We start from the raw sequence: 18,842 nt of genomic DNA on the forward strand, positions 1-18,842 counted from the left end.
GAAACTAAGAATCATCTAGGAATCGAATTGCTAAAACTAGATCTAGATCGTGTGATTAATAAACGAAACAGTTTTGGATTATGACTTTGGAATCGATTACTAAAAGGGGTAGGTCGTTATAGAATGGATTTTCTAATAATTCTAGCATTGAAAGACCATTTAGGAGCTAGAACTAGAACCACCAGGACCGTTTAAAAGGCATATATAAGGTAAATTATAGGTTTTGGATTTATTTATATGTTTAGGAATGGAGAATTTTCTTTTTAAATATTTGGTTTGTATGCTTATTTGAAATAATGTTTAAGTATTTGTATACTTAGTAAATCATATTTGTATGTTTAGCAATATGTATTTGATTATTTGAATGCTTAGGATGGTATTTCATATATGATTAGTGTCAAGTTTGAAATATGTCTCCATCCTTGCTGCAGCCAAGGAAATGGAATCTTAAAGGTATTTAATTTAGAAAAGGGTAAATCACACGTCACCCCCTGGTTTTCAAACAAAACTCAGATCACCCCTTGGGTTTTGAAAAAACTCAAATCACCCCCTGGTTTAGACGACAATATGACAAATTAGTCCCTACCGTTAGTTTTATGCTGTTAAGTGATGATGTGAGCCAGTTAAATAAATTTAAATCCCTAAACTACCCTTGACCAATGTTGAAGATGCAGGAAAGGTAGTATTGTAAATTTAATTCTAATATTTTAATACAAGGATAAAATAATCCTTTCACACCAATAACTAACAATAGACTAACACCGCTACTGTGGAGGGGGGGTGATTTGAGTTTTTTTCAAAAACCAGGGGATGATCTGAGTTTCGTTTGAAAGCCAAGGGGTGACGTGTAATTTACCCTTTAGAAAATACAAAAACCTAGAAGGGTATTTAAAAACCTAAAAGGGAAGTGAATAATTCCATTTCATTGGCTGCTAGCCTTAAAAGTGTAGCAGCAAAATTAAAACTTTTCCATCCATTCATCCCTCCCCCTTTTTTGTTTTTTGTAACCAAATAAAATAATTTGTCTAAAATTTTGTGACCATAGGATAGGAATTAGGAAAGCTATTGGTCGCACAAATATCTCATTTTAAAGCAAACCTTTTCCAGTTAGTTTCCTCTAATTATCTTCTCTTCTGCTTCTGCTGCTGCTGCTGTTAAGATGGAAGAAGAAAGAAACAGGTTATCCTCAGGTGGTATACACGATCTGCAAAAGACACCTACTTGGGCGGTAGCTACCATTTGCTTCCTCCTCATACTCCTCTCCATAATCCTTGAACAATCTTTGCATTTCATTACCCACGTAAGTATCTTCTTTTTATTATATCTAATCATGATTAAGATTTTCAGAGCTAGGTGAGGCAACAAATTAGATTAATCAACCAAATCATCATCATCAATCTTATGAATGCATCTCCTCTCTAAACATACCCTTTTTTTATGTCGAATTATTTATTGGGACGATTCGACAAATCGCGCGTGTACGTAGTGGCTCAGGAAGCATAAAATGAAATCACTGGAGGAGGCTGTGGAGAAGCTTAAATCAGGTCTGTCTGATCATTAATTTTAGTTTGAGAAAGATATTAAAACCTCTAGCTCAATTTCTGTTTTAGTTAATTATGGGGGCCAGGTTTCTTATTGATATTAATTAATTAGTACTTAATTTGGTGTGTGTGTGTGTGTGTGTGGGTGGAGGTGCAGAGCTGATGCTGTTAGGTTTCATTTCACTTATATTAGCAGCACTGCAAGGACCCATCTCCAATATCTACATACCCAGTAAATATACAAAATCCATGCTTCCATGCCGCAGTGATGATGATGATGATGATAATCAGAAGAAACTCAGGGAGAACACCACTCATCATTTAAACATTAATAAGGAGAATGGAATGGTTTCTCTGGTGTCTAAAGAAGGGGTACACCAACTACACATCTTCATCTTTGTATTAGCATCCACACAACTTGTTTTCAGTCTGCTCATCATGGCCCTCGGAAGGGCAAAGGTACACACACCAACCTTACACACTTTAATTTTAGTATGGACTGGACTAGTAAGGAATGTTTCTGACCCCAAGTCTCCCACCCCCCGCAAGCCATGTTTTTAGGAATTTTTATCCTCTCTAGTGCGGGGTGTAGTGACTGACTGACTGCACCTTTAAAGTGCATGGGATGATGCACCTCACTTATGCATTGGATTTTTATCCTCCCAAGTGCAGTGACCACCGTTCAATGCACTTTAATTAAAGGTGCATTGGGCAGTGGATAAAGATCCCATTTCCAGCCAAGAAATAAACTTTCAAGGGTTGACGGTTTATTTATTTATTTATTTAGTTTTTGATGATAAGGGACAATAAAATTAAAGTAAGTATAGAAAGTAAAGATTGTATGATATGTACTTGAGTGTTTCTTGGTCGTAGCAGTCGAATCAGTAAAAAGGGTGTATATAGTGCACAAGACTACTCTAGCTGCTCGCAGGGTTTGGGGAGGATCATAATATATCATGTATGCAGTCTTACCTCTGTTTTCGCAGAGAGATTGTTTCCATACTCAAACCGATGATCACTTAATCACAATGTAACAACCTTACCATTGCACCAAGGCCCGCCCTTTAGCTTTTGAATCTCAGTCTTACTATAAAAGTTTTAGAAACCCAAATATTTAAAAGAAAGGGATTGGATTCTCTGAGCAATGTACCAGTGCACCAAGGCGCGCCCTCTAGCTTTTGAATCTCAGTCTTTCTATAAAAGTTTTAGAAACCCAAATATTTAAAAGAAAGGGATTGGATTCTGTGAGCAAGCTGCATAGAAGATAATTATGAGCATAGTTATCACGGTATCTAGGTGTCCCAATGCGTTAAAAGGGGTTTGGACGCAAGGTGACACCAACAAAGTGATCAAAGTGACCCTCGTTGTCAAGGTGCTTGGACACAAAGGCGCCTACCTAGGCGACACTTAGACAATCATGATAATGAGAATAACTCCCTTGGCCAATGATAGTCCTCATCTTAGTGGTGGGATCCAATTTAACCAATTTGATTCTTTCCTGCCTACTATTTGACCAAAGTATCAAACCCTCACCACCCAACTAGGGGTGTCAATTGGTCGATCGATTTGGATCGGTTTCGGTTCGGCTTCACTACTTTTGTTGTGAAAATGAGTGAGTCCAAAATCAATCCAATAAGGCTGCACCAGTTTCAATTTCATATCGATTTCTCTTATGGATTCGGTATCAATTTGGGTTTGATTGACAATGTAAATCTATCCATACGTAAGGAAAAAACGTGTTTTTTAAAGAATTTCAGGCTGATATTGGTTTCCTATTTGGTTATATCGGTTTGGGTTTAGTTTTCTAAGGTCAATTAGGTTTCTTGTCGGTTTCGATGTGGTCGGGCATGAGTTCGGTGTACCCCAATCCAAAACCGATATCCAATAGGCTTCATTTTTATTTTGATTCGAACCAGTTTCGATCGGTTTCATCAGTTCGATCTAGGGTTTGTTACCCCTACACCCAATCAACTTATTAGAGATGAATCCGACCTATTGCCCCTCCCCTTAATATATACTTGGAGGAATTCTTACAATTTTCTTTTCTGAAAATTTGAGAAAACTTATGCTGATGAGTAAGTAACCTTTTCTTGGGGTTTACCCATTCTTGATTGAACAGATGAGTTGTTGGAAAGCTTGGGAAGAAGAGACTCAATCGATCTCTTACCAAGTGAACTATGGTATTTACATTCTATTTCATTTTTTCATGGTTTGTCTCAACAATCCTGTCACTAGAGATAAGCTGTGCCCCCTATTACCATATAGGATTGGGCTCCTCTCCACTGAGTGGAGAGCCCATTGAGGTATTCGACGGCTAGGCTGTGCTGCACACATCTCAACGGTTGATTGAGCGCACGTTGAGATGTGTACGACACAACCCAGCCATTAGATGCCTCATTGGACTCTCCACTCAGTGGAGAGGAGCCGGATCCTACCGTATATGGTTGGAGTAGTGTTCCGGATCTGGTTTGACTCAGCTGGTCAGACTGAATGATTAACCATATGCTCACATAAACATGTGGATTAACCCCGGCCTATGACTTGGTTCTTCTTCAAACTCATTGACTTGGGCAATGACCCGATTGCTCCGACCAGTTGAACAATTACAATTTGCATTGGTTATTTGTTATATTATATGCATCTTACATTAAATGTCAAACTGTATTAAACATTCTTTCAAATAAGAATTCAACCTTAGTGACACAATGATTGATTCATGTGTCTATCTTTCTCTTAAAATTCAAAAAAAAAAAAAACAAAACAAAATATGAATTTTTTCTTTTCTCTTTCTTGGCATCCAAATGTAGCCTAAGTGACATTAAATGGCTTACCAACACATTATCACTCGTTACCAAAAAAAAAACACATTATTACTCAAATTGTGCTTTTTAGTTGAATTTTTAAAATATTTAGGTAAAAGACCCTCAAAGGTAGTGTGGCACTTGCGCCCAGAAGGCACAAAATGACCGCCCTATCCCCATGAAAGGTGAAAATCCTACCACTTACCCTTTAACGCTACCTCTATGTACCACCGTGGCCCACTGTGTAACCCCAACCCCTCACGTTGCAATCTTGCTCCCTACCCTTTAATGCTGCCCTTACGTACTACCCCCCCCCCCCCCTTTTGGCAAGTAAGATAGATTGGCCTGTCTTCAATCCTTGGCTTCTTGATCTCTTTAATCAGGATGCCTCGTGCTCCTCTTGCCCTCCTTTGCAATAATATTTCTCATTACCCACAAAAAATATGTACTCCCCCCCCCCCCAATTGTGCAACCCCACCCCCTCAATTTGCAGTCCTGCCCTTTACCTTTCAACCCCGCACCTAAACTGCAGCCACCTTGTAGCCCCAGCCACTACCCAGCCCTAGCCCTCCGCTCCCCACCTCCTTCCTCTGCTCAACCTCTAAATAAAACAAGGGAGAAAGAACGTCAGGTCGTGTGCTGTGGTGTGTACTTGTTGTGCCCAGACACAATCGGATACAAAATGACCAGAACACCCCTGCTTTTCATGGGGACAGAATGATCATTTTATGTCCGGCTGTGTCTGGCCATAGGAACAACCCACAACACACGACAGGGTGGCGTTCTTTTTCCCATAAAACAAAGTGAGAGAGACGAAGAAGAAAATTGGGAATATTAAACCCCCACGGAATACTCAAAACCGTATTCTTTTATTTTTTGGTAAAGACTCAAAAGCTTATTCCAATTTCGAAATTGCATGTCAGAAATTTAATATGATAATATTAAGAGTAATGCATTAAATTAAAATGTAATTTCCCTTCCAAATCAGATCCTCAACGCTTCAGATTAACACGAGACACTACATTCGTGAGACGACATTTGCGTACAAAATCAACACTACTTCTCTGGATTGTAAGTTGTTCACTTTCTCCCTCCTTTTTATCATCATTTAAAAACAAAGAAAGAAACTTGGTTAAAATTGCATTAATCATCACGAATGTCAAATGGACCAGAAATGTTTCTTCCGCCAATTCTTCCACTCTGTAGAAAAAGTCGATTATCTCACATTGCGTCATGGCTTCATCAAAGTAAGAATTGACATCTTTCAGATTCAAAGTTTCAGTCTTTTGTTTGAGAATTGCAACCAAGTGGTCCTTTCATTAACTTTTCTGTAACTTCATCGTTTCATAACTCCTGTAGGCACATATGCCCAACAACAACAATTTTAATTTCCAAAATTACCTACAGCGATCCTTGGAGGATGATTTCAAGGTAGTAGTGGGAATCAGGTAATACATGATATATTTAACCTTCATTGTATATATTATGCTCCTAATGTATTCGTAGAAACGTCTAAATAAACTTCCGTTGAGAATCCACTATATATCTTACTATTAATCTAGTTTGTTCGTCTCTATTAGCCCCCCTCTGTGGTTGGTTGTTGTTATCCTCCTGCTAGCTGATGTGAATGGTAAGAATACTATTAATTCCTTTAATTTTCAAATTTTTTTTTTTTTTCCTTTTGTATCACTACAATTTCAGTTCATTCTAAATATCATTTTTATTTAACCAGGATTGCATTTATATGTTTGGATAGCCTATTTTCCACTAATAGTAAGTATTAAAGAAAGCAACCCTTGTTTTCGGATTACTTACTATGTTTAGATAGCCTATTTTCCACTGATAGTAAGTATTCTTACTAGTCCACTCTACTTCTGTAGATAGTACTAGTTCTTGGAACCAAGCTCGAAGTTGTTTTATCAAGAATGGCTCTGCAACTCAAAAACCTGTCTCATGTAACCAAAGGAGCACCAGAGGTGCAACCTGATGACAATCTTTTCTGGTTCAGTAAACCCAGATTTGTTTTGAGTCTTCTACACTTCATCATGGTCATGGTAAATTCCTCTGTAATTCCAAAAGAATAGAATCCCACTTTTATTGATTTCTGATCTAATAACTGATTTGTTATGTCTTCTCTTATCATTCTAGAATGCGTTTGAGCTTGCTTTCTTTCTCTGGGCATCGGTTCGTTTCCCTCATTCCCTTGGTCTTTCTTATAATATGCCCATAATTAAGAAAACAAATTTAATTTGTGTCTTATGTTTGTCATTTCCCATATCAGTGGCAATTTGGGTTGAAAACTTGTTACCATGAGAACGTAGGGAGCGCAGTCGCAAGAGTGGTATCAGCGTAAAGACCGAATCTTCCTTCTTTTCATTTCAATTTTTAACCCGATCTTTATCACCTCCTCTTCTTGAGTTGTTCATTCTTGTCTAAAAACAAACCTCTTTTTGGTTTCTTAGGATGATTGTGCAAATCATTTGCAGCTACGTTACACTTCCAATCTATGCCCTTGTAACACAGGTGAGTTATATATAGAATTGTATTTTATAAACCATCATTGAAGAATAATGGCTATTGTGTAAGGATGCAATGTTCAATCACACAGGAGATCCACATCTCAGTGTGGATTTATTCTAAGTCAACTAAACAAAGAGATGCCATTACGATAGTTGCAATTCTGTTGAGTTGACATATAATACATCTCAATGTATGTTGACTATGGATTGTTGCTTGGGCACAGATGGGTTCCCAGTACAAGAGTAGTGCAGCTCTAGGAGAGCAAATCATAGAATCAATACTGCGATGGTATGCAAGGGTGAAGAAGAATAAACAACAATCATCATCAAATCAACCTCTATTAAGTCGTCCTGACTCTGAAATTGAGAGCAGCAGGAAAACTAGTCCTATGGAAATTTCTTCTTCACCTACAGCACAACCCACAGTGACACTTGCAGAAATTATGTCATCTCCTTGTGATGAAATCAGTGAAATCAAAGAGGCCAATGTTCCTACTGGGGAGGTAGTAGTAGAATTGTCGGCTTTGGAATCGAAGAGGAAGAATTGAATATAGTTGAAGTTAATGTCTGTGTTTGGTTTTTTTTCAAGTTTTTTTTTCTTCTTTTTCTTTAGTGTCATAGTTTAAAGTTTGAAATGGATCCAAGTATATGGCCTAGATGTATATAAATCTCATATAAAAGCTATTGTAAAAATCAATCAAGAAGAGAGTTGAGAAGAAGAAACTAGAAATTACAAGAATGGAGACACTTTCTACTTGCTTCCTTTTTTCCCTTCTCTTCTACTGAAATTTTCTACTTTGCTTTTGCCCCTGCATCAAATCTGAATGTTTTTTCAAGGTTCAGTTGTAGAAACAACCAACAAATCTTGTATCAGAGCTTGGTTTAGAAGGAAGCAGTTGTGTGAAGAAAAACAAAGGGAAACAACCATAGAGTGGAGAAATCACCTTGGCCACAACAAATACCTCAGGTTTGAGCATACAACCTTCTATTCCAATATTTGCTGGAGAAAGCTGGGATTTCTAGAACATCAAGATGAAATCCTATTTCAATCATAAGAAATATGGGATTTGTTTGAATCCGGGTACATCGAGCTGGAGTACGACAACAACTTTAACAAATGCCCAAAAAGAGCAATTAAAGGAGAGTAAGAAAACGGATGCAAATGCCCTCTTCTTCATTCAACAAGGAGTTTATGAAACCATATTTCCAAGAATCATTGGAGCAACAAGAGCTAAAGAAGAATTGGAGATTTTACAATAGGAGATCCAAGGAAATTTGAAGGAAAAGTCCATCAAACTTCAAATATTCTGAACCCCAAAAAGATTACTTCTTTAAACTCATGGAGATTGTTAATCAAATGAAGACTTGTGGAGAGACAATCATTAATTAATGAAGTACAGAAAAAATATTGACCAGTTATACTATTATAACTATAACTCAATTGTGGTTGCCATGAAGAATCCAAGGACATTTCTTCTTTGAGTGTCTATGAATTGATGGGGTGTAGAAAACGAGAACCTAAAATGATATTAAAAAGAATGAAAATCCCAAACAAACAATCACAAAATCGAACACAAGGATTTACGTTGTTTGGAAAGATTACTTACATTCACGATTAGATGAGACTTGCTTCACTATCAATGGAATATAGGGGTAATTAAAATTATAATTTTATCGAAATAACATTTTTAGGGTTTCCTATATATTGACTTTGTGAGAAAAATCTTAGATATAAGTATGGAAAATCACACTATGAGGTGAAGAGTGGTGTAAAGTGTTTTTATGACTATGACAAATCTCTAGTTCTTTCGACTGGATACAACCATTCGTGCCAAATCACCCCTTTTTATTTTTTTTTACTTGATTTCGTCCTCATGATTGCACATTCGTTCATAATAATTGTTGCATCAAATTCTTATAGTGACGATTGTTACGGGTTTTTATATGTGAAAAAATTTAATTATGCTGATGATTTAGTAAATGAATCTCACATTTTCTTAGGAATAATTCATTATTGATTGAACAGACAAGGCGTTGGAAAGCTGGAGAAGAGATTCAAACAATTTCCTACCAAGTGGCCAATGATATACAATTATACTTATTTCCCCTTCCCTTTCATTTTTTTCATGATTATGTTGGAAAGAAAAATCTAATTATATCTAGCATTTTCCTGTCACTATATATACCAGTGGCAAGTTGTTTACAACTATACACATCTCCCATCTCCCTCTCATTATATATATTTATTTATTTATTTATTTATTTATTTATTTATTTCTATGGCATTCTAACGTTCATTCTTGATTTTATCTTTTTAATTTAGGTAGGTAGAACCGTTCACATTCTTTCTCATTTTTTTTGGTCGACCACCATTCACATTCACACATAATAGAGATGTCTATGCAAAATACTAATTAACAATATACTCGATCACTTTCTATAGGTTATAAATAATGTTTTACGAATAAGAACACCGATCCATGGCGATCCATATCAGTATCATATCGATTTTCAAGATAGTTGTAATATCTGATCTGGTACACTCTACCGAATCCATAGTCATCGATGTTTAAAATAAGGGCGTACAATCTCTATCTGGGAATGCAGCCAACACCCAAACACATGAGATGGGATTTTGGGCATTCAGGAAAGCAGGCCGATCATTTCACCCACTCCATCTGTCTGGGCGCAGGGATGCAGAGAACTTTATCCCTTAAAAATAACACCAATCATTATTTTCCAAAAGAGAAAGTTAAGAAGTTAAAAAAGACCAACCAGACAAAGCAAGGCAATGTGGGGTTGGGACCGCTTGAGAACTTAAACTTTTTTTGATTTGTTTTTTTGTTTTCCACCAGTCGTGTCACTACTCAGTATTCAGTCCTAGAGATTACAGATTAGAAGAACCTCCTATGAGCCGGCCGGATCCTCTCAAATGGTGTTTAACCACCAGAGTCGATCTAACACCATCACACCCCATGGATGGTGGGAGTTCGTCTCTGATGGTTAAATGTCATTAGAGAGGATCTGGATTCAAGCGCCTATTACCATCCAAGCTAAGGTGATTAGTGAGAATCTGGATCCGCTCCTTACATGAGGACGATCTCTACTTCATCTACATCATTCACAAAGTGTAGGTCCCGCATGTCAAAGGTGGCCCTGCACCCCATGTATGGTGTGAATATGGGGTGGGAAGTGTCCCCACATGGAGAGTGGATCCAAACCCAATTAGTGATATCTGATCCAACCTCACTAGAAATTGAAGACAAAAGTTTCTTTCACTAGTGAGGAGGAAAAATCCCTTCGTCACTTGTGATGTGATTATGTAATTGGATTCTTGGGTCATCATTAGTTCATTACATTCTTACCTCCTATGTACGAAGTCGAAACTACACTCCTATGTGACCATCGGACTGATGCCTATAACAAAATAATTAAACTCATTTCGAAATTAATGACCGTAATCTTCATCAATTTCTCATTATCTGCATGCCTGTGGTTTTCATTGGTTGTTGGACTAAATTAAACAATCAAATAGTGGTTGGACCAATGTTCTATATTTGGTTTGACCTTGTCAGTCAGACCATTAGATTGATCTATCTATGGATTGAGTGCGACTAGAAAGCTGTTGTCTCTTCAATTCTGTCTAGCAAGATTCCTTGGAATCTAATGAATAAGTGGTGGAAAGCCTCTTATTTCCTTGGCACCATCAAATGGCGTATGACCCATTGCTATAGAGAAGCAAACTCAGCGGCGGATGCTCTTGCCACATACACGACGAAAAGGAAAAACAACTCCTATTGGTCTTCTTCACCCCAATTCATCAGGCAGATTGTCTATTGGGAAGCGCTTGAACGGCCTTTCTATAGATTCACCTAATCTGCATCTCTTTTGATATTATCTGGCTCTAACGTTTACCTAAGGGCTATGCCGAAGGGTTCATGTTAGTTCTTGGGTTGGATTTTTTTTTGGTAGAATTCAGCAATGTTTATATTAGAAAAATAATGAAAAGATTACATGAGAACAAACGTGAGTTTACAGCGCCAAAACTGGCCATTCATATACATCATGCTCTTCCGAAAGCAACCACAACTTCCTTCTAACTGGAGCAATGGCAGAATCTGTAGTAGGGCCTTTCCAATGCTTCCCATTCTATTACCTGTAGAACGAAAGAAGGGGCAGAGGTCCAAGAGGAGGACTGTTGTAGCGTTGCTGCCTTTCCCGTTGCCTTTCTTGCAAGTGCATCTGCAGCAGAATTTACCTCACGAAAACAGTGAGTGATACGCCATTGGATGGAGCATAGATAGCCGGCTACAGTCCACCACTGTTGCATGAAGTACCATGGGAACTTGTTTGAGGGAATTGAAGAGACCACTGATGTAGAGTCGCATTCCACCCACAATCTACTGATTTGCAACTCTGTAGCTTGGTTGATTCCTTGGAAGAAGGCCGCCATTTCCGCATTGTAATTTGTCCCCACGCCTAGGAACGTCGCAAAGCACTTGATTGGGGAACCAGCATGGTTTCTAAAAATCCCACCTGCACCTGAGTATCCTGGATTTCCTAAAGGCGATCCGTCAATGTTCAGTTTTGTCCAGCCTTGGGTTGGATTATTTGTAAGTTACTTTCTTCTTTTATTATATTAATACACATTGCTGATCTTTAGCAAAAAAAATTAGATTGATCTGTCACCTACCCATTAAACATTTGGATGATCATCTCCTATAAACCTGGTTGATCCGACCGGTTGAACCATTTGTACCTAATTATTTAATACGTATCAGTTTTGAAATGAGTCGAAGAGGAAGCACTGACTTCATATAACCAAATGTATAGATATAATAGCTTCATAGTTTTCATAAAAACATGAGACGTGGGTGGGACCCATTGGATCAGAGCCTACTTGCAAGAACTCTTTTTTTTTTTCTTTTTTTTTTTAATTTTAAATAAGGACATGCAAACACTCATGGTGTGGCATACCTAGGCACACATAAGATGTTTAAAATATGTCATAAACTAAAAATGCAACATTATGACATGTGTGAAAAAGATCGGCTAATCTTTAGTGACAGGATTTAAGGTTACAAAAAATGTACATGTATGAATTATTTGACCCCCTTACTTAAATAAAAATGCAACATTTTATATGTCCATCTCGGATATGTTAAAGAAATGATGTGGATTGGTCACATGTAAGGGTGTCAAATTGAAGCCAAAATCAAAAACTAAAACTATATGTAGATCGAATAATTGGAATCGAATAGAATAGAATTTGATTGAGAACTGGGGAGCGGAACTGAGGTGGGACTTGGTTATTTTTTGGTTCCAGCATACGACCAACAGTTAGAACTAAAATTGAACTGAATTTAAGTAATATATTATAGTATATTAATATAATATAATACTAATATATTAATTATAATATATTATTAATATTAATATACTATAATATATTATACTATATATATAATATAAATCGAGTATAAGAACCAGAACCAAATAAGTTCAGTACGAATATCGATTTTCAGAACCAAGGTGGACCCAGTCCAGTTGCAGATCATCACATCAACACTACCTAATAATTAACCAAGATTCAATATATTCTCTTAATATGTAAGCATACCCACTGGTGTATATCCATGCACCCCACCATACTCCCTTGGTAGTCATTAGTTTTTTCCATTGTGTAGTTGTGTTACTTAGTACCCTTAGATCTGATAGAAAAATGGATCCAGCTCCTCTCCAAGGACCTCAATGCCCAGTGAGTACCCAGGAGGCATCCAAGGATTGGGTTATGCCATATCTCGGTGCATGCCTCGGGATGTGTGTAGCACAACTCAACGACTGGATGTCCCTGGGCGTGCTTGGCTCCCTGGAGAGGAGCTCACTCCTATAAAAACTTACATGTGAACAAAGGATCTTGGGATCAACTAATGAGAAAAAAAAATATTCATCCCCACATGAATAATTAAATGGAAGTTATTTGATGGAACATGCCAAACCCCTACTCTTTAAAATAAGGGACAAAAAATATTTTGGACTAATCATCATAATCACACTACTTAAAATAAATAGAGAACAAAACTTAAAAATTTTGGATTAATGATCGTGATCAATTGTGGCAAAGAACAATACCAAATTTTTAAGGTCTGACGGCCGGTGTTCAGTCTCCACCACCACCTCTACCTCCCTCTCTCTCTCTCTCTCTCTCTCTCTCTCTCTTGATCGTGCCTCCCACCTTGGAGAGTTCGAATATTTCACAGAATGAGACGTGAGAAGTGCAACCAAAGTCAAAAGTCAATAATAAGAAAGGATTAGGGGTACAACCATATATACATATAGAGAGAGAGAGGGAGAGTTAATATCATCTACTTAATTTGTTCTACATTAATGCCACTTAACCTTCATTAATTCTTCAGTGGAATTAACAAGAAGAATTGAAGAAGAAATAATGGCATCAGAAGCATCATCATCCTCTGCTATACGCAATCTCCAAGATACACCTACTTGGGCTGTGGCTTCTGTTTGCTTCTGCCTCATTCTCCTCTCCATTGGCCTTGAAAACTCCATTCATCTCATTTCCAATGTAACTATCTCATCATCTATCTTCTTCTTCTTCTTCTTCTTCTTCTTCTTCTTCTTATATGTCTTCTTCATCTCCTCTACATGACTTGCAGTTGCTCAAGAAGTATAAGAAGAAAGCACTGGTAGAGGTTGTGGAGAAGCTCAAATCAGGTCTGGTTTTTGGACAATTTTTTGTTTCTTTTATGGGACTAACCAGATATTAATTAGTTTGGTGTGTGTTTGGTTGCAGAGCTGATGCTGTTAGGTTTCATTTCGCTTATATTAGCAGCATTGCAAAAACCCATCTCCAGTATCTGTATACCAAGTAAAATTGCAGATTCCATGCTTCCATGCCACAACAAAGCAACCATCCAGGGACAGAAATTCAGGGTGACCCAACATTTAAAGAAGAATGGAAATCCCTTCCACTTTGGTTTTGCCTATCAAGATGGTCATCCACATAGACTATTAGCCTCTGAAACTGGCAGCACTTGCGAAAACGTACGTATGTCATCATTTCTGTACTCGTCTATGTAAAAAATCTAGCCGTTAAGAAGAGGATGCTCAAGTACTTATAAGTCTCTACATCGAACTATTCAGAGAGATAAACTAATAATATGCAGTTTATGTGATTTGTAGGGCAAGGTTCCTCTGGTGTCCATAGAAGGGATACACCAATTGCATATCTTCATCTTTGTGTTAGCATTGACGCATCTTGTTTCGAGTCTTCTCACCATGGCCCTGGGAAGGGCAAAGGTATGAGTCTTTACACATTTTACAATACGGATTACAATTTAGAGGGTGGTGGATCTTGGTGTGCAACGGTAAAGTTGCTCCATTGTAAATAAGTGGTAACGGATTCTGGTCTGAAAACAGTTTCTTTGCGAAAACAGGGGTAAGACCCAGTAGTAACGAAAGCCTCGTGCACTGGATACGTCCTTTTTTAGTGAGGCATGGTGATGATTGTTACAGGGTTTTTTTTTTTTTTTTTTTTGTTTTTTGTTTTGTTTGTATATTGTTGTCCTTAAAGAAACTTGTGTTGATGATTTACTAAATGAATCTTCTCTTTTCTTGGGGTTAATCCATTATTGCTTAAACAGATGAGGCGTTGGAAAGCTTGGGAAGAAGAAACTCACTCGGCTTCCTACCAAGCGGCCAATAGTATACAACTCTACTAATTATCTCCCCTTCCCTTTCATGTTAACTCTAATTTATATCTAGCATTTCCTTCTCATTGTTTCATGGTTCATTTGAAAACTTTAATTAATTACACACTTATGTATATGACATTCTAATGTTCATTCTTGTTTTTATCTTTTCAATTTGGGTGGGGTAGGATCATTCACATATTAGTAGAGAACTAAAGATGCCTGTACAAAATATTAGTAGGGAAAGAGATCGTTGCCTGATTGTGTAGCTCATGCATCAGTATGGAGCCAATGAGAGCGTGCAAGGGCTTCATCACAGATGGTTTATTTCAAGGGGATGATAATTTCACGCGCTCTTGTGTCTGAGCGCAAGATCCACGCAACCAGGCAAAGTTCTTTTACCTATATTAATAATGGAAAAAAAAAGGTTGTCAGGCTACTTAGAACATATACCCAAACACAGAATAGGTGAAATGACCACCCCACCCCCGTGAAATGATAAATCCCCTTGTTAGATGCCCCCTCGAAAGCACTCATATTGGTCCCCGTGCTGGTGAAGGATTGGCAGCGATCCCCTCTCCTATTAATAATATACTCAAATCACTTTCTAAGATTGTAATAAGAATATAGTTTTCCATCACCCCCATGAAGAGAGAATTTATTCATTCAAGGGTTCTAGAACTCAGAAGAGACCCCTGGAATAGTGGGAAGGGGCTGGAATAGTGGGAAGGATAGTTCAGACATTCGTATATATGGTTATCTTCCCTCTCATCTCATCATGGACGTAGACATTTGGCCGAACCACATAAATTACTTAATTTTGTTTACCGCATCATGAATAATTCAGTATCTATACTCTTAACTGTCAGATCATAATCACAAATCACTAATTTAACTTGTTAATTAAATGTATTATTAGTAATAGTAATGCCATTTCAATTCAGATCCTGAACGCTTGAGATTTACAAGGGAAACAACATTCGCGAGACGGCATTTGGGTACTTGGACAAAATCAACTCTACTTGTATGGATTGTAAGTGAAAGGAATAACTTTTAAGCTTCTTTAGTTCTTTCTCTCATGGGAATTTCATCATTTGCAACAATCCGATATTGATCATGAATGTGTGAATGAAATGAATCAGAAATGTTTCTTCCGCCAATTCTTCCGCTCTGTAGCAAAAGTTGATTATCTCACACTGCGTCATGGCTTCATCAAAGTAAGATTATCTTTCTGATTTCAGTGTTTTAGTATACTATTTTGTTTCTAGATTCTGATCAAGAATTGCAACCAAGTGGGTCTTTCATGAACTTTTCTCTGATTACATCGTTTCATAATTCCTGTAGGCACATATGCCATCCAACGCCAATTTCAATTTCCGAAAATACATACAGAGGTCCTTGGATGATGATTTCAAAGTAGTAGTGGGAATCAGGTGAATACCGTTGCACTTAACCTTCATTATATATATTCTGCTCTTAAGTTATTCGTAGAAATGTCAAAGTAAACTACCATTGAGAACCCCATTCGGTCTAGTTTACACTTTACACTTACTTTTGCCCACTCTTGCCCAGTCTCTCTAACTTGGAAATATTTTGAAATTGTGTTTGAATATGAAACCAATGTTTCCAGTCCAAAAGTGTTAAAAGTAGCAAACTTTAAAGGCATTAGAGTTGAGGGTTGATGTCTTGTATTCTATGGATTGGGTAGTGGGCTGCTTCCGAAGGGCCGTTAAAATGCCATATATAGGGCCCCAGAGGAAAATTTTTTGGGTTTACATGAGGTAATTACAAAATTTGTATATCTTTGTTTCACTATAAATTGTTGTGATGGGGTTATTAGGGTTATGAGAATTCTTTGTAAACACAGATAAGCGTGCGGAAGAGAGCATGTAACTATTTCTCCATTGTTAGTGAAAACTGTTCTCATCAATTCACTGACGTAGGCACTTTGCCGAACCACATAAATCCTTGTGTTGTGAGTGTATGATTGTTTCTTCTTTCTGTTTTGCTGTGTCATCTACACTTTGCGCCTGCATCCACTATGGAGTATTGATATTCCTATTAAACTAATTTGTTTGTCTCAACAGCCCCACTCTGTGGTTGGTCGCCGTTATCCTCCTGCTAGCTGATGTTGATGGTAAGAATGCTATCATTAATTCCTTAAATTTAGGGTTTTTTTTCCTTTTTTATCACCGTTTCTGTTTATTCTAAAGATCATTTGAATTGAACCAGGATTACATTTATATCTTTGGATAGGCTTTGTTCCATTGATAGTAAGTATTTAAGCAAGCAAGCCTTATTTTTCTCTTGTGTTGTGATTACAAGTGTTCTCACTGGTCCATTCTACTTCTGTTAGATGATACTAGTTCTTGGAACCAAGCTTGAAGTCATTTTGGCAAGAATGGCTCTGCAACTCAAAGACCAGACTGCTGTGATCATAGGAGCCCCACTGGTGCACCCTGATGATAAACTTTTCTGGTTCAGTAAACCTAAATTTGTTTTGAGTCTTCTACACTTCACAATGTTCATGGTAATTAAATCCTTCTGTAATTCTAAAAGAAGAGAATCCCACTTTTATTGATGGCTGATCTCAAAACTGATTTGCTGTGTCTTATCTTTCTAGAATGCTTTTGAGCTTGCTTTCTCTCTCTGGGCAACGGTTCGTTTCCCTTATTCCCTTAGGTCTTTCATATCAGATCCACAGAATTAAGAAAAAAAAAAGTTAATTTGTTTCTTTTTGTTTTTCACTTCTCATCTTTATCAGTGGCAATTTGGGCTCAAAACTTGTTTCAATGAGAACATAGAGGTCGTAATCGGAAGGGTGCTATCAGCGTAAGGGCCATCTTCCTTCTTTTCATTTCAATATCTGGCTCATCTTATTAACCCCTTCTTCCTGAGTTGTTCATTGTCCTCTAAAAACAAACCTCTGTTTTTTTTTTCAGGTTGATTGTGCATATCATTTGCAGCTACATTACACTTCCAATCTATGCCCTTGTGACACAGGTGAGGAATATATATATCTGCCTTTTATAAACCACCATTGAAGAATAATGGCTTTTGTCAAATTTGACATTTCACATATCTCAGTGTATGTTGACTATCGATTGTTGTTTCGACACAGATGGGTTCCCAATACAAGAGTGCAATACTAGAAGAACAAACGATATCTTCATTACAGCAATGGTATGGAAGAGTGAAGAAGAAACAAAAACAACCATCAACACATCAACCACTTCATACTGAAATTTCCTCTCCACCAACCACACTACCCACAAGGGCACTTGCAGAAACTATTTCTCCCCCTGGGATTGAAATCAGTGAAGTCAAAGAGGAACCAGGTGAGGCCAATGTTCCTTCTAGAGCAGTGGTGGTAGAATTATCAGGTTTGAAGTGAGTCATGAGACGCTCTTCACAATTCAGGAAGTACTGAATTCATAAAACCCAATGGATAGCCATAGTTTTCATACAACATGAGATGGTTGCTTGGAATGAGATCCAGAACCAGAGCATACATAGATGTTAAAATATGTCAAGATGACAAATTAAGTACATGTGAGAATTTTGACCCCCCTTATTTACATAAAAATGAAAACAGTTTATTCATTTGCTGGTGAAAACAAAAGGACTAATCCATGTAGAGGTGGTGTAATGAATTCGGATCATGGCTTACATTTAATTCTTGTATAACTGAGCCTATGTCATTTTCACTTAGATTAGAATTGGTGTCAAAATGCCTATTTGGTGTGATGAATAATTTTTGGAGATGTAAATATATGGTTGTATAGCCCTTTTTTTTTTTTTTTTTTTTTTTACTGAAATGCAAGTTCTAGATTCTTGAATCCACATGGATGTGTGATGTAGTTAGTGTTAGTTTTTTTTACGAAGAACAGTGTATGGATGTAATTTTTGTATTTACTAAAAAAAATTATTTTTTTGCACTAAAGTCTTTTGAGACAAACTTTTTTTTTTTCCGTCACTAAAACACTTTTGTGTACTTATAGCGATGGAACAAGAGTAATTTATTACCGTCGCAAAAATGCAAATTCGTGATAGAATGACACAAATTGTCTATCACTAATGAGGTAGGGGCAGGCCTAAAATGACTATTGGAGAAGTGGTAAGAAAGGATATGCATATGGTAGGACTTGATCCTAGTATGACCGCGGATAGAGTTGTTTGGAGGACAATGACCCGTGTAACCGACCCCTCGTATGGAGATGTTCCTGAGATGTGGCTTTGACTACTGCTTAGACTTTTTCCTTTAGTAATTTT

The 18,842-nt window shown here is 37.3% G+C and overlaps 2 protein-coding genes across 2 annotated transcripts; both read left to right on the forward strand.

The window, feature by feature from the left end:
• The first annotated feature begins 1,159 nt into the window (after positions 1 to 1,159).
• LOC122650430 (MLO-like protein 3) lies at positions 1,160 to 7,409 on the forward strand. The gene is made up of 14 exons (XM_043843844.1): positions 1,160 to 1,300; positions 1,487 to 1,544; positions 1,699 to 2,000; positions 3,661 to 3,721; positions 5,331 to 5,413; positions 5,515 to 5,589; positions 5,702 to 5,790; positions 5,923 to 5,972; positions 6,075 to 6,115; positions 6,223 to 6,396; positions 6,491 to 6,526; positions 6,624 to 6,691; positions 6,805 to 6,865; positions 7,086 to 7,409. The coding sequence occupies exons 1-14, from the start codon at positions 1,160 to 1,162 to the stop codon at positions 7,407 to 7,409; spliced, it is 1,563 nt and encodes a 520-aa protein (XP_043699779.1).
• Positions 7,410 to 13,290: 5,881 nt separating this feature from the next.
• Positions 13,291 to 18,040, forward strand: LOC122650431 (MLO-like protein 3). The gene is made up of 15 exons (XM_043843846.1): positions 13,291 to 13,444; positions 13,536 to 13,593; positions 13,673 to 13,923; positions 14,062 to 14,178; positions 14,523 to 14,583; positions 15,515 to 15,603; positions 15,713 to 15,787; positions 15,915 to 16,003; positions 16,658 to 16,707; positions 16,803 to 16,843; positions 16,927 to 17,100; positions 17,194 to 17,229; positions 17,335 to 17,402; positions 17,513 to 17,573; positions 17,692 to 18,040. Exons 1-15 carry the CDS (start codon positions 13,310 to 13,312, stop codon positions 17,962 to 17,964), a joined length of 1,578 nt encoding a protein of 525 aa, XP_043699781.1. The 5' UTR covers positions 13,291 to 13,309; the 3' UTR covers positions 17,965 to 18,040.
• Positions 18,041 to 18,842: the final 802 nt, after the last annotated feature.

The sequence above is a fragment of the Telopea speciosissima genome, chromosome 2 (genome assembly GCF_018873765.1).
Source record: "Telopea speciosissima isolate NSW1024214 ecotype Mountain lineage chromosome 2, Tspe_v1, whole genome shotgun sequence".
NCBI classification, from domain to species: domain Eukaryota; kingdom Viridiplantae; phylum Streptophyta; class Magnoliopsida; order Proteales; family Proteaceae; genus Telopea; species Telopea speciosissima.

Bases quoted from the DNA above. Each gene is read 5' to 3' on its own strand.
- LOC122650430 (XM_043843844.1), top strand. From the start codon at position 1,160: ATGGAAGAAGAAAGAAACAGGTTATCCTCAGGTGGTATACACGATCTG. The intron at 3,722-5,330 runs GTATTTACATTC...CTTCCAAATCAG, and splicing joins CTCTTACCAAGTGAACTATG to ATCCTCAACGCTTCAGATTA. The intron at 5,414-5,514 runs GTAAGTTGTTCA...CAAATGGACCAG, and splicing joins CAACACTACTTCTCTGGATT to AAATGTTTCTTCCGCCAATT.
- LOC122650431 (XM_043843846.1), top strand. From the start codon at position 13,310: ATGGCATCAGAAGCATCATCATCCTCTGCTATACGCAATCTCCAAGAT. The intron at 13,924-14,061 runs GTACGTATGTCA...TGTGATTTGTAG, and splicing joins CTGGCAGCACTTGCGAAAAC to GGCAAGGTTCCTCTGGTGTC. The intron at 17,403-17,512 runs GTAAGGGCCATC...TTTTTTTTTCAG, and splicing joins ATCGGAAGGGTGCTATCAGC to GTTGATTGTGCATATCATTT.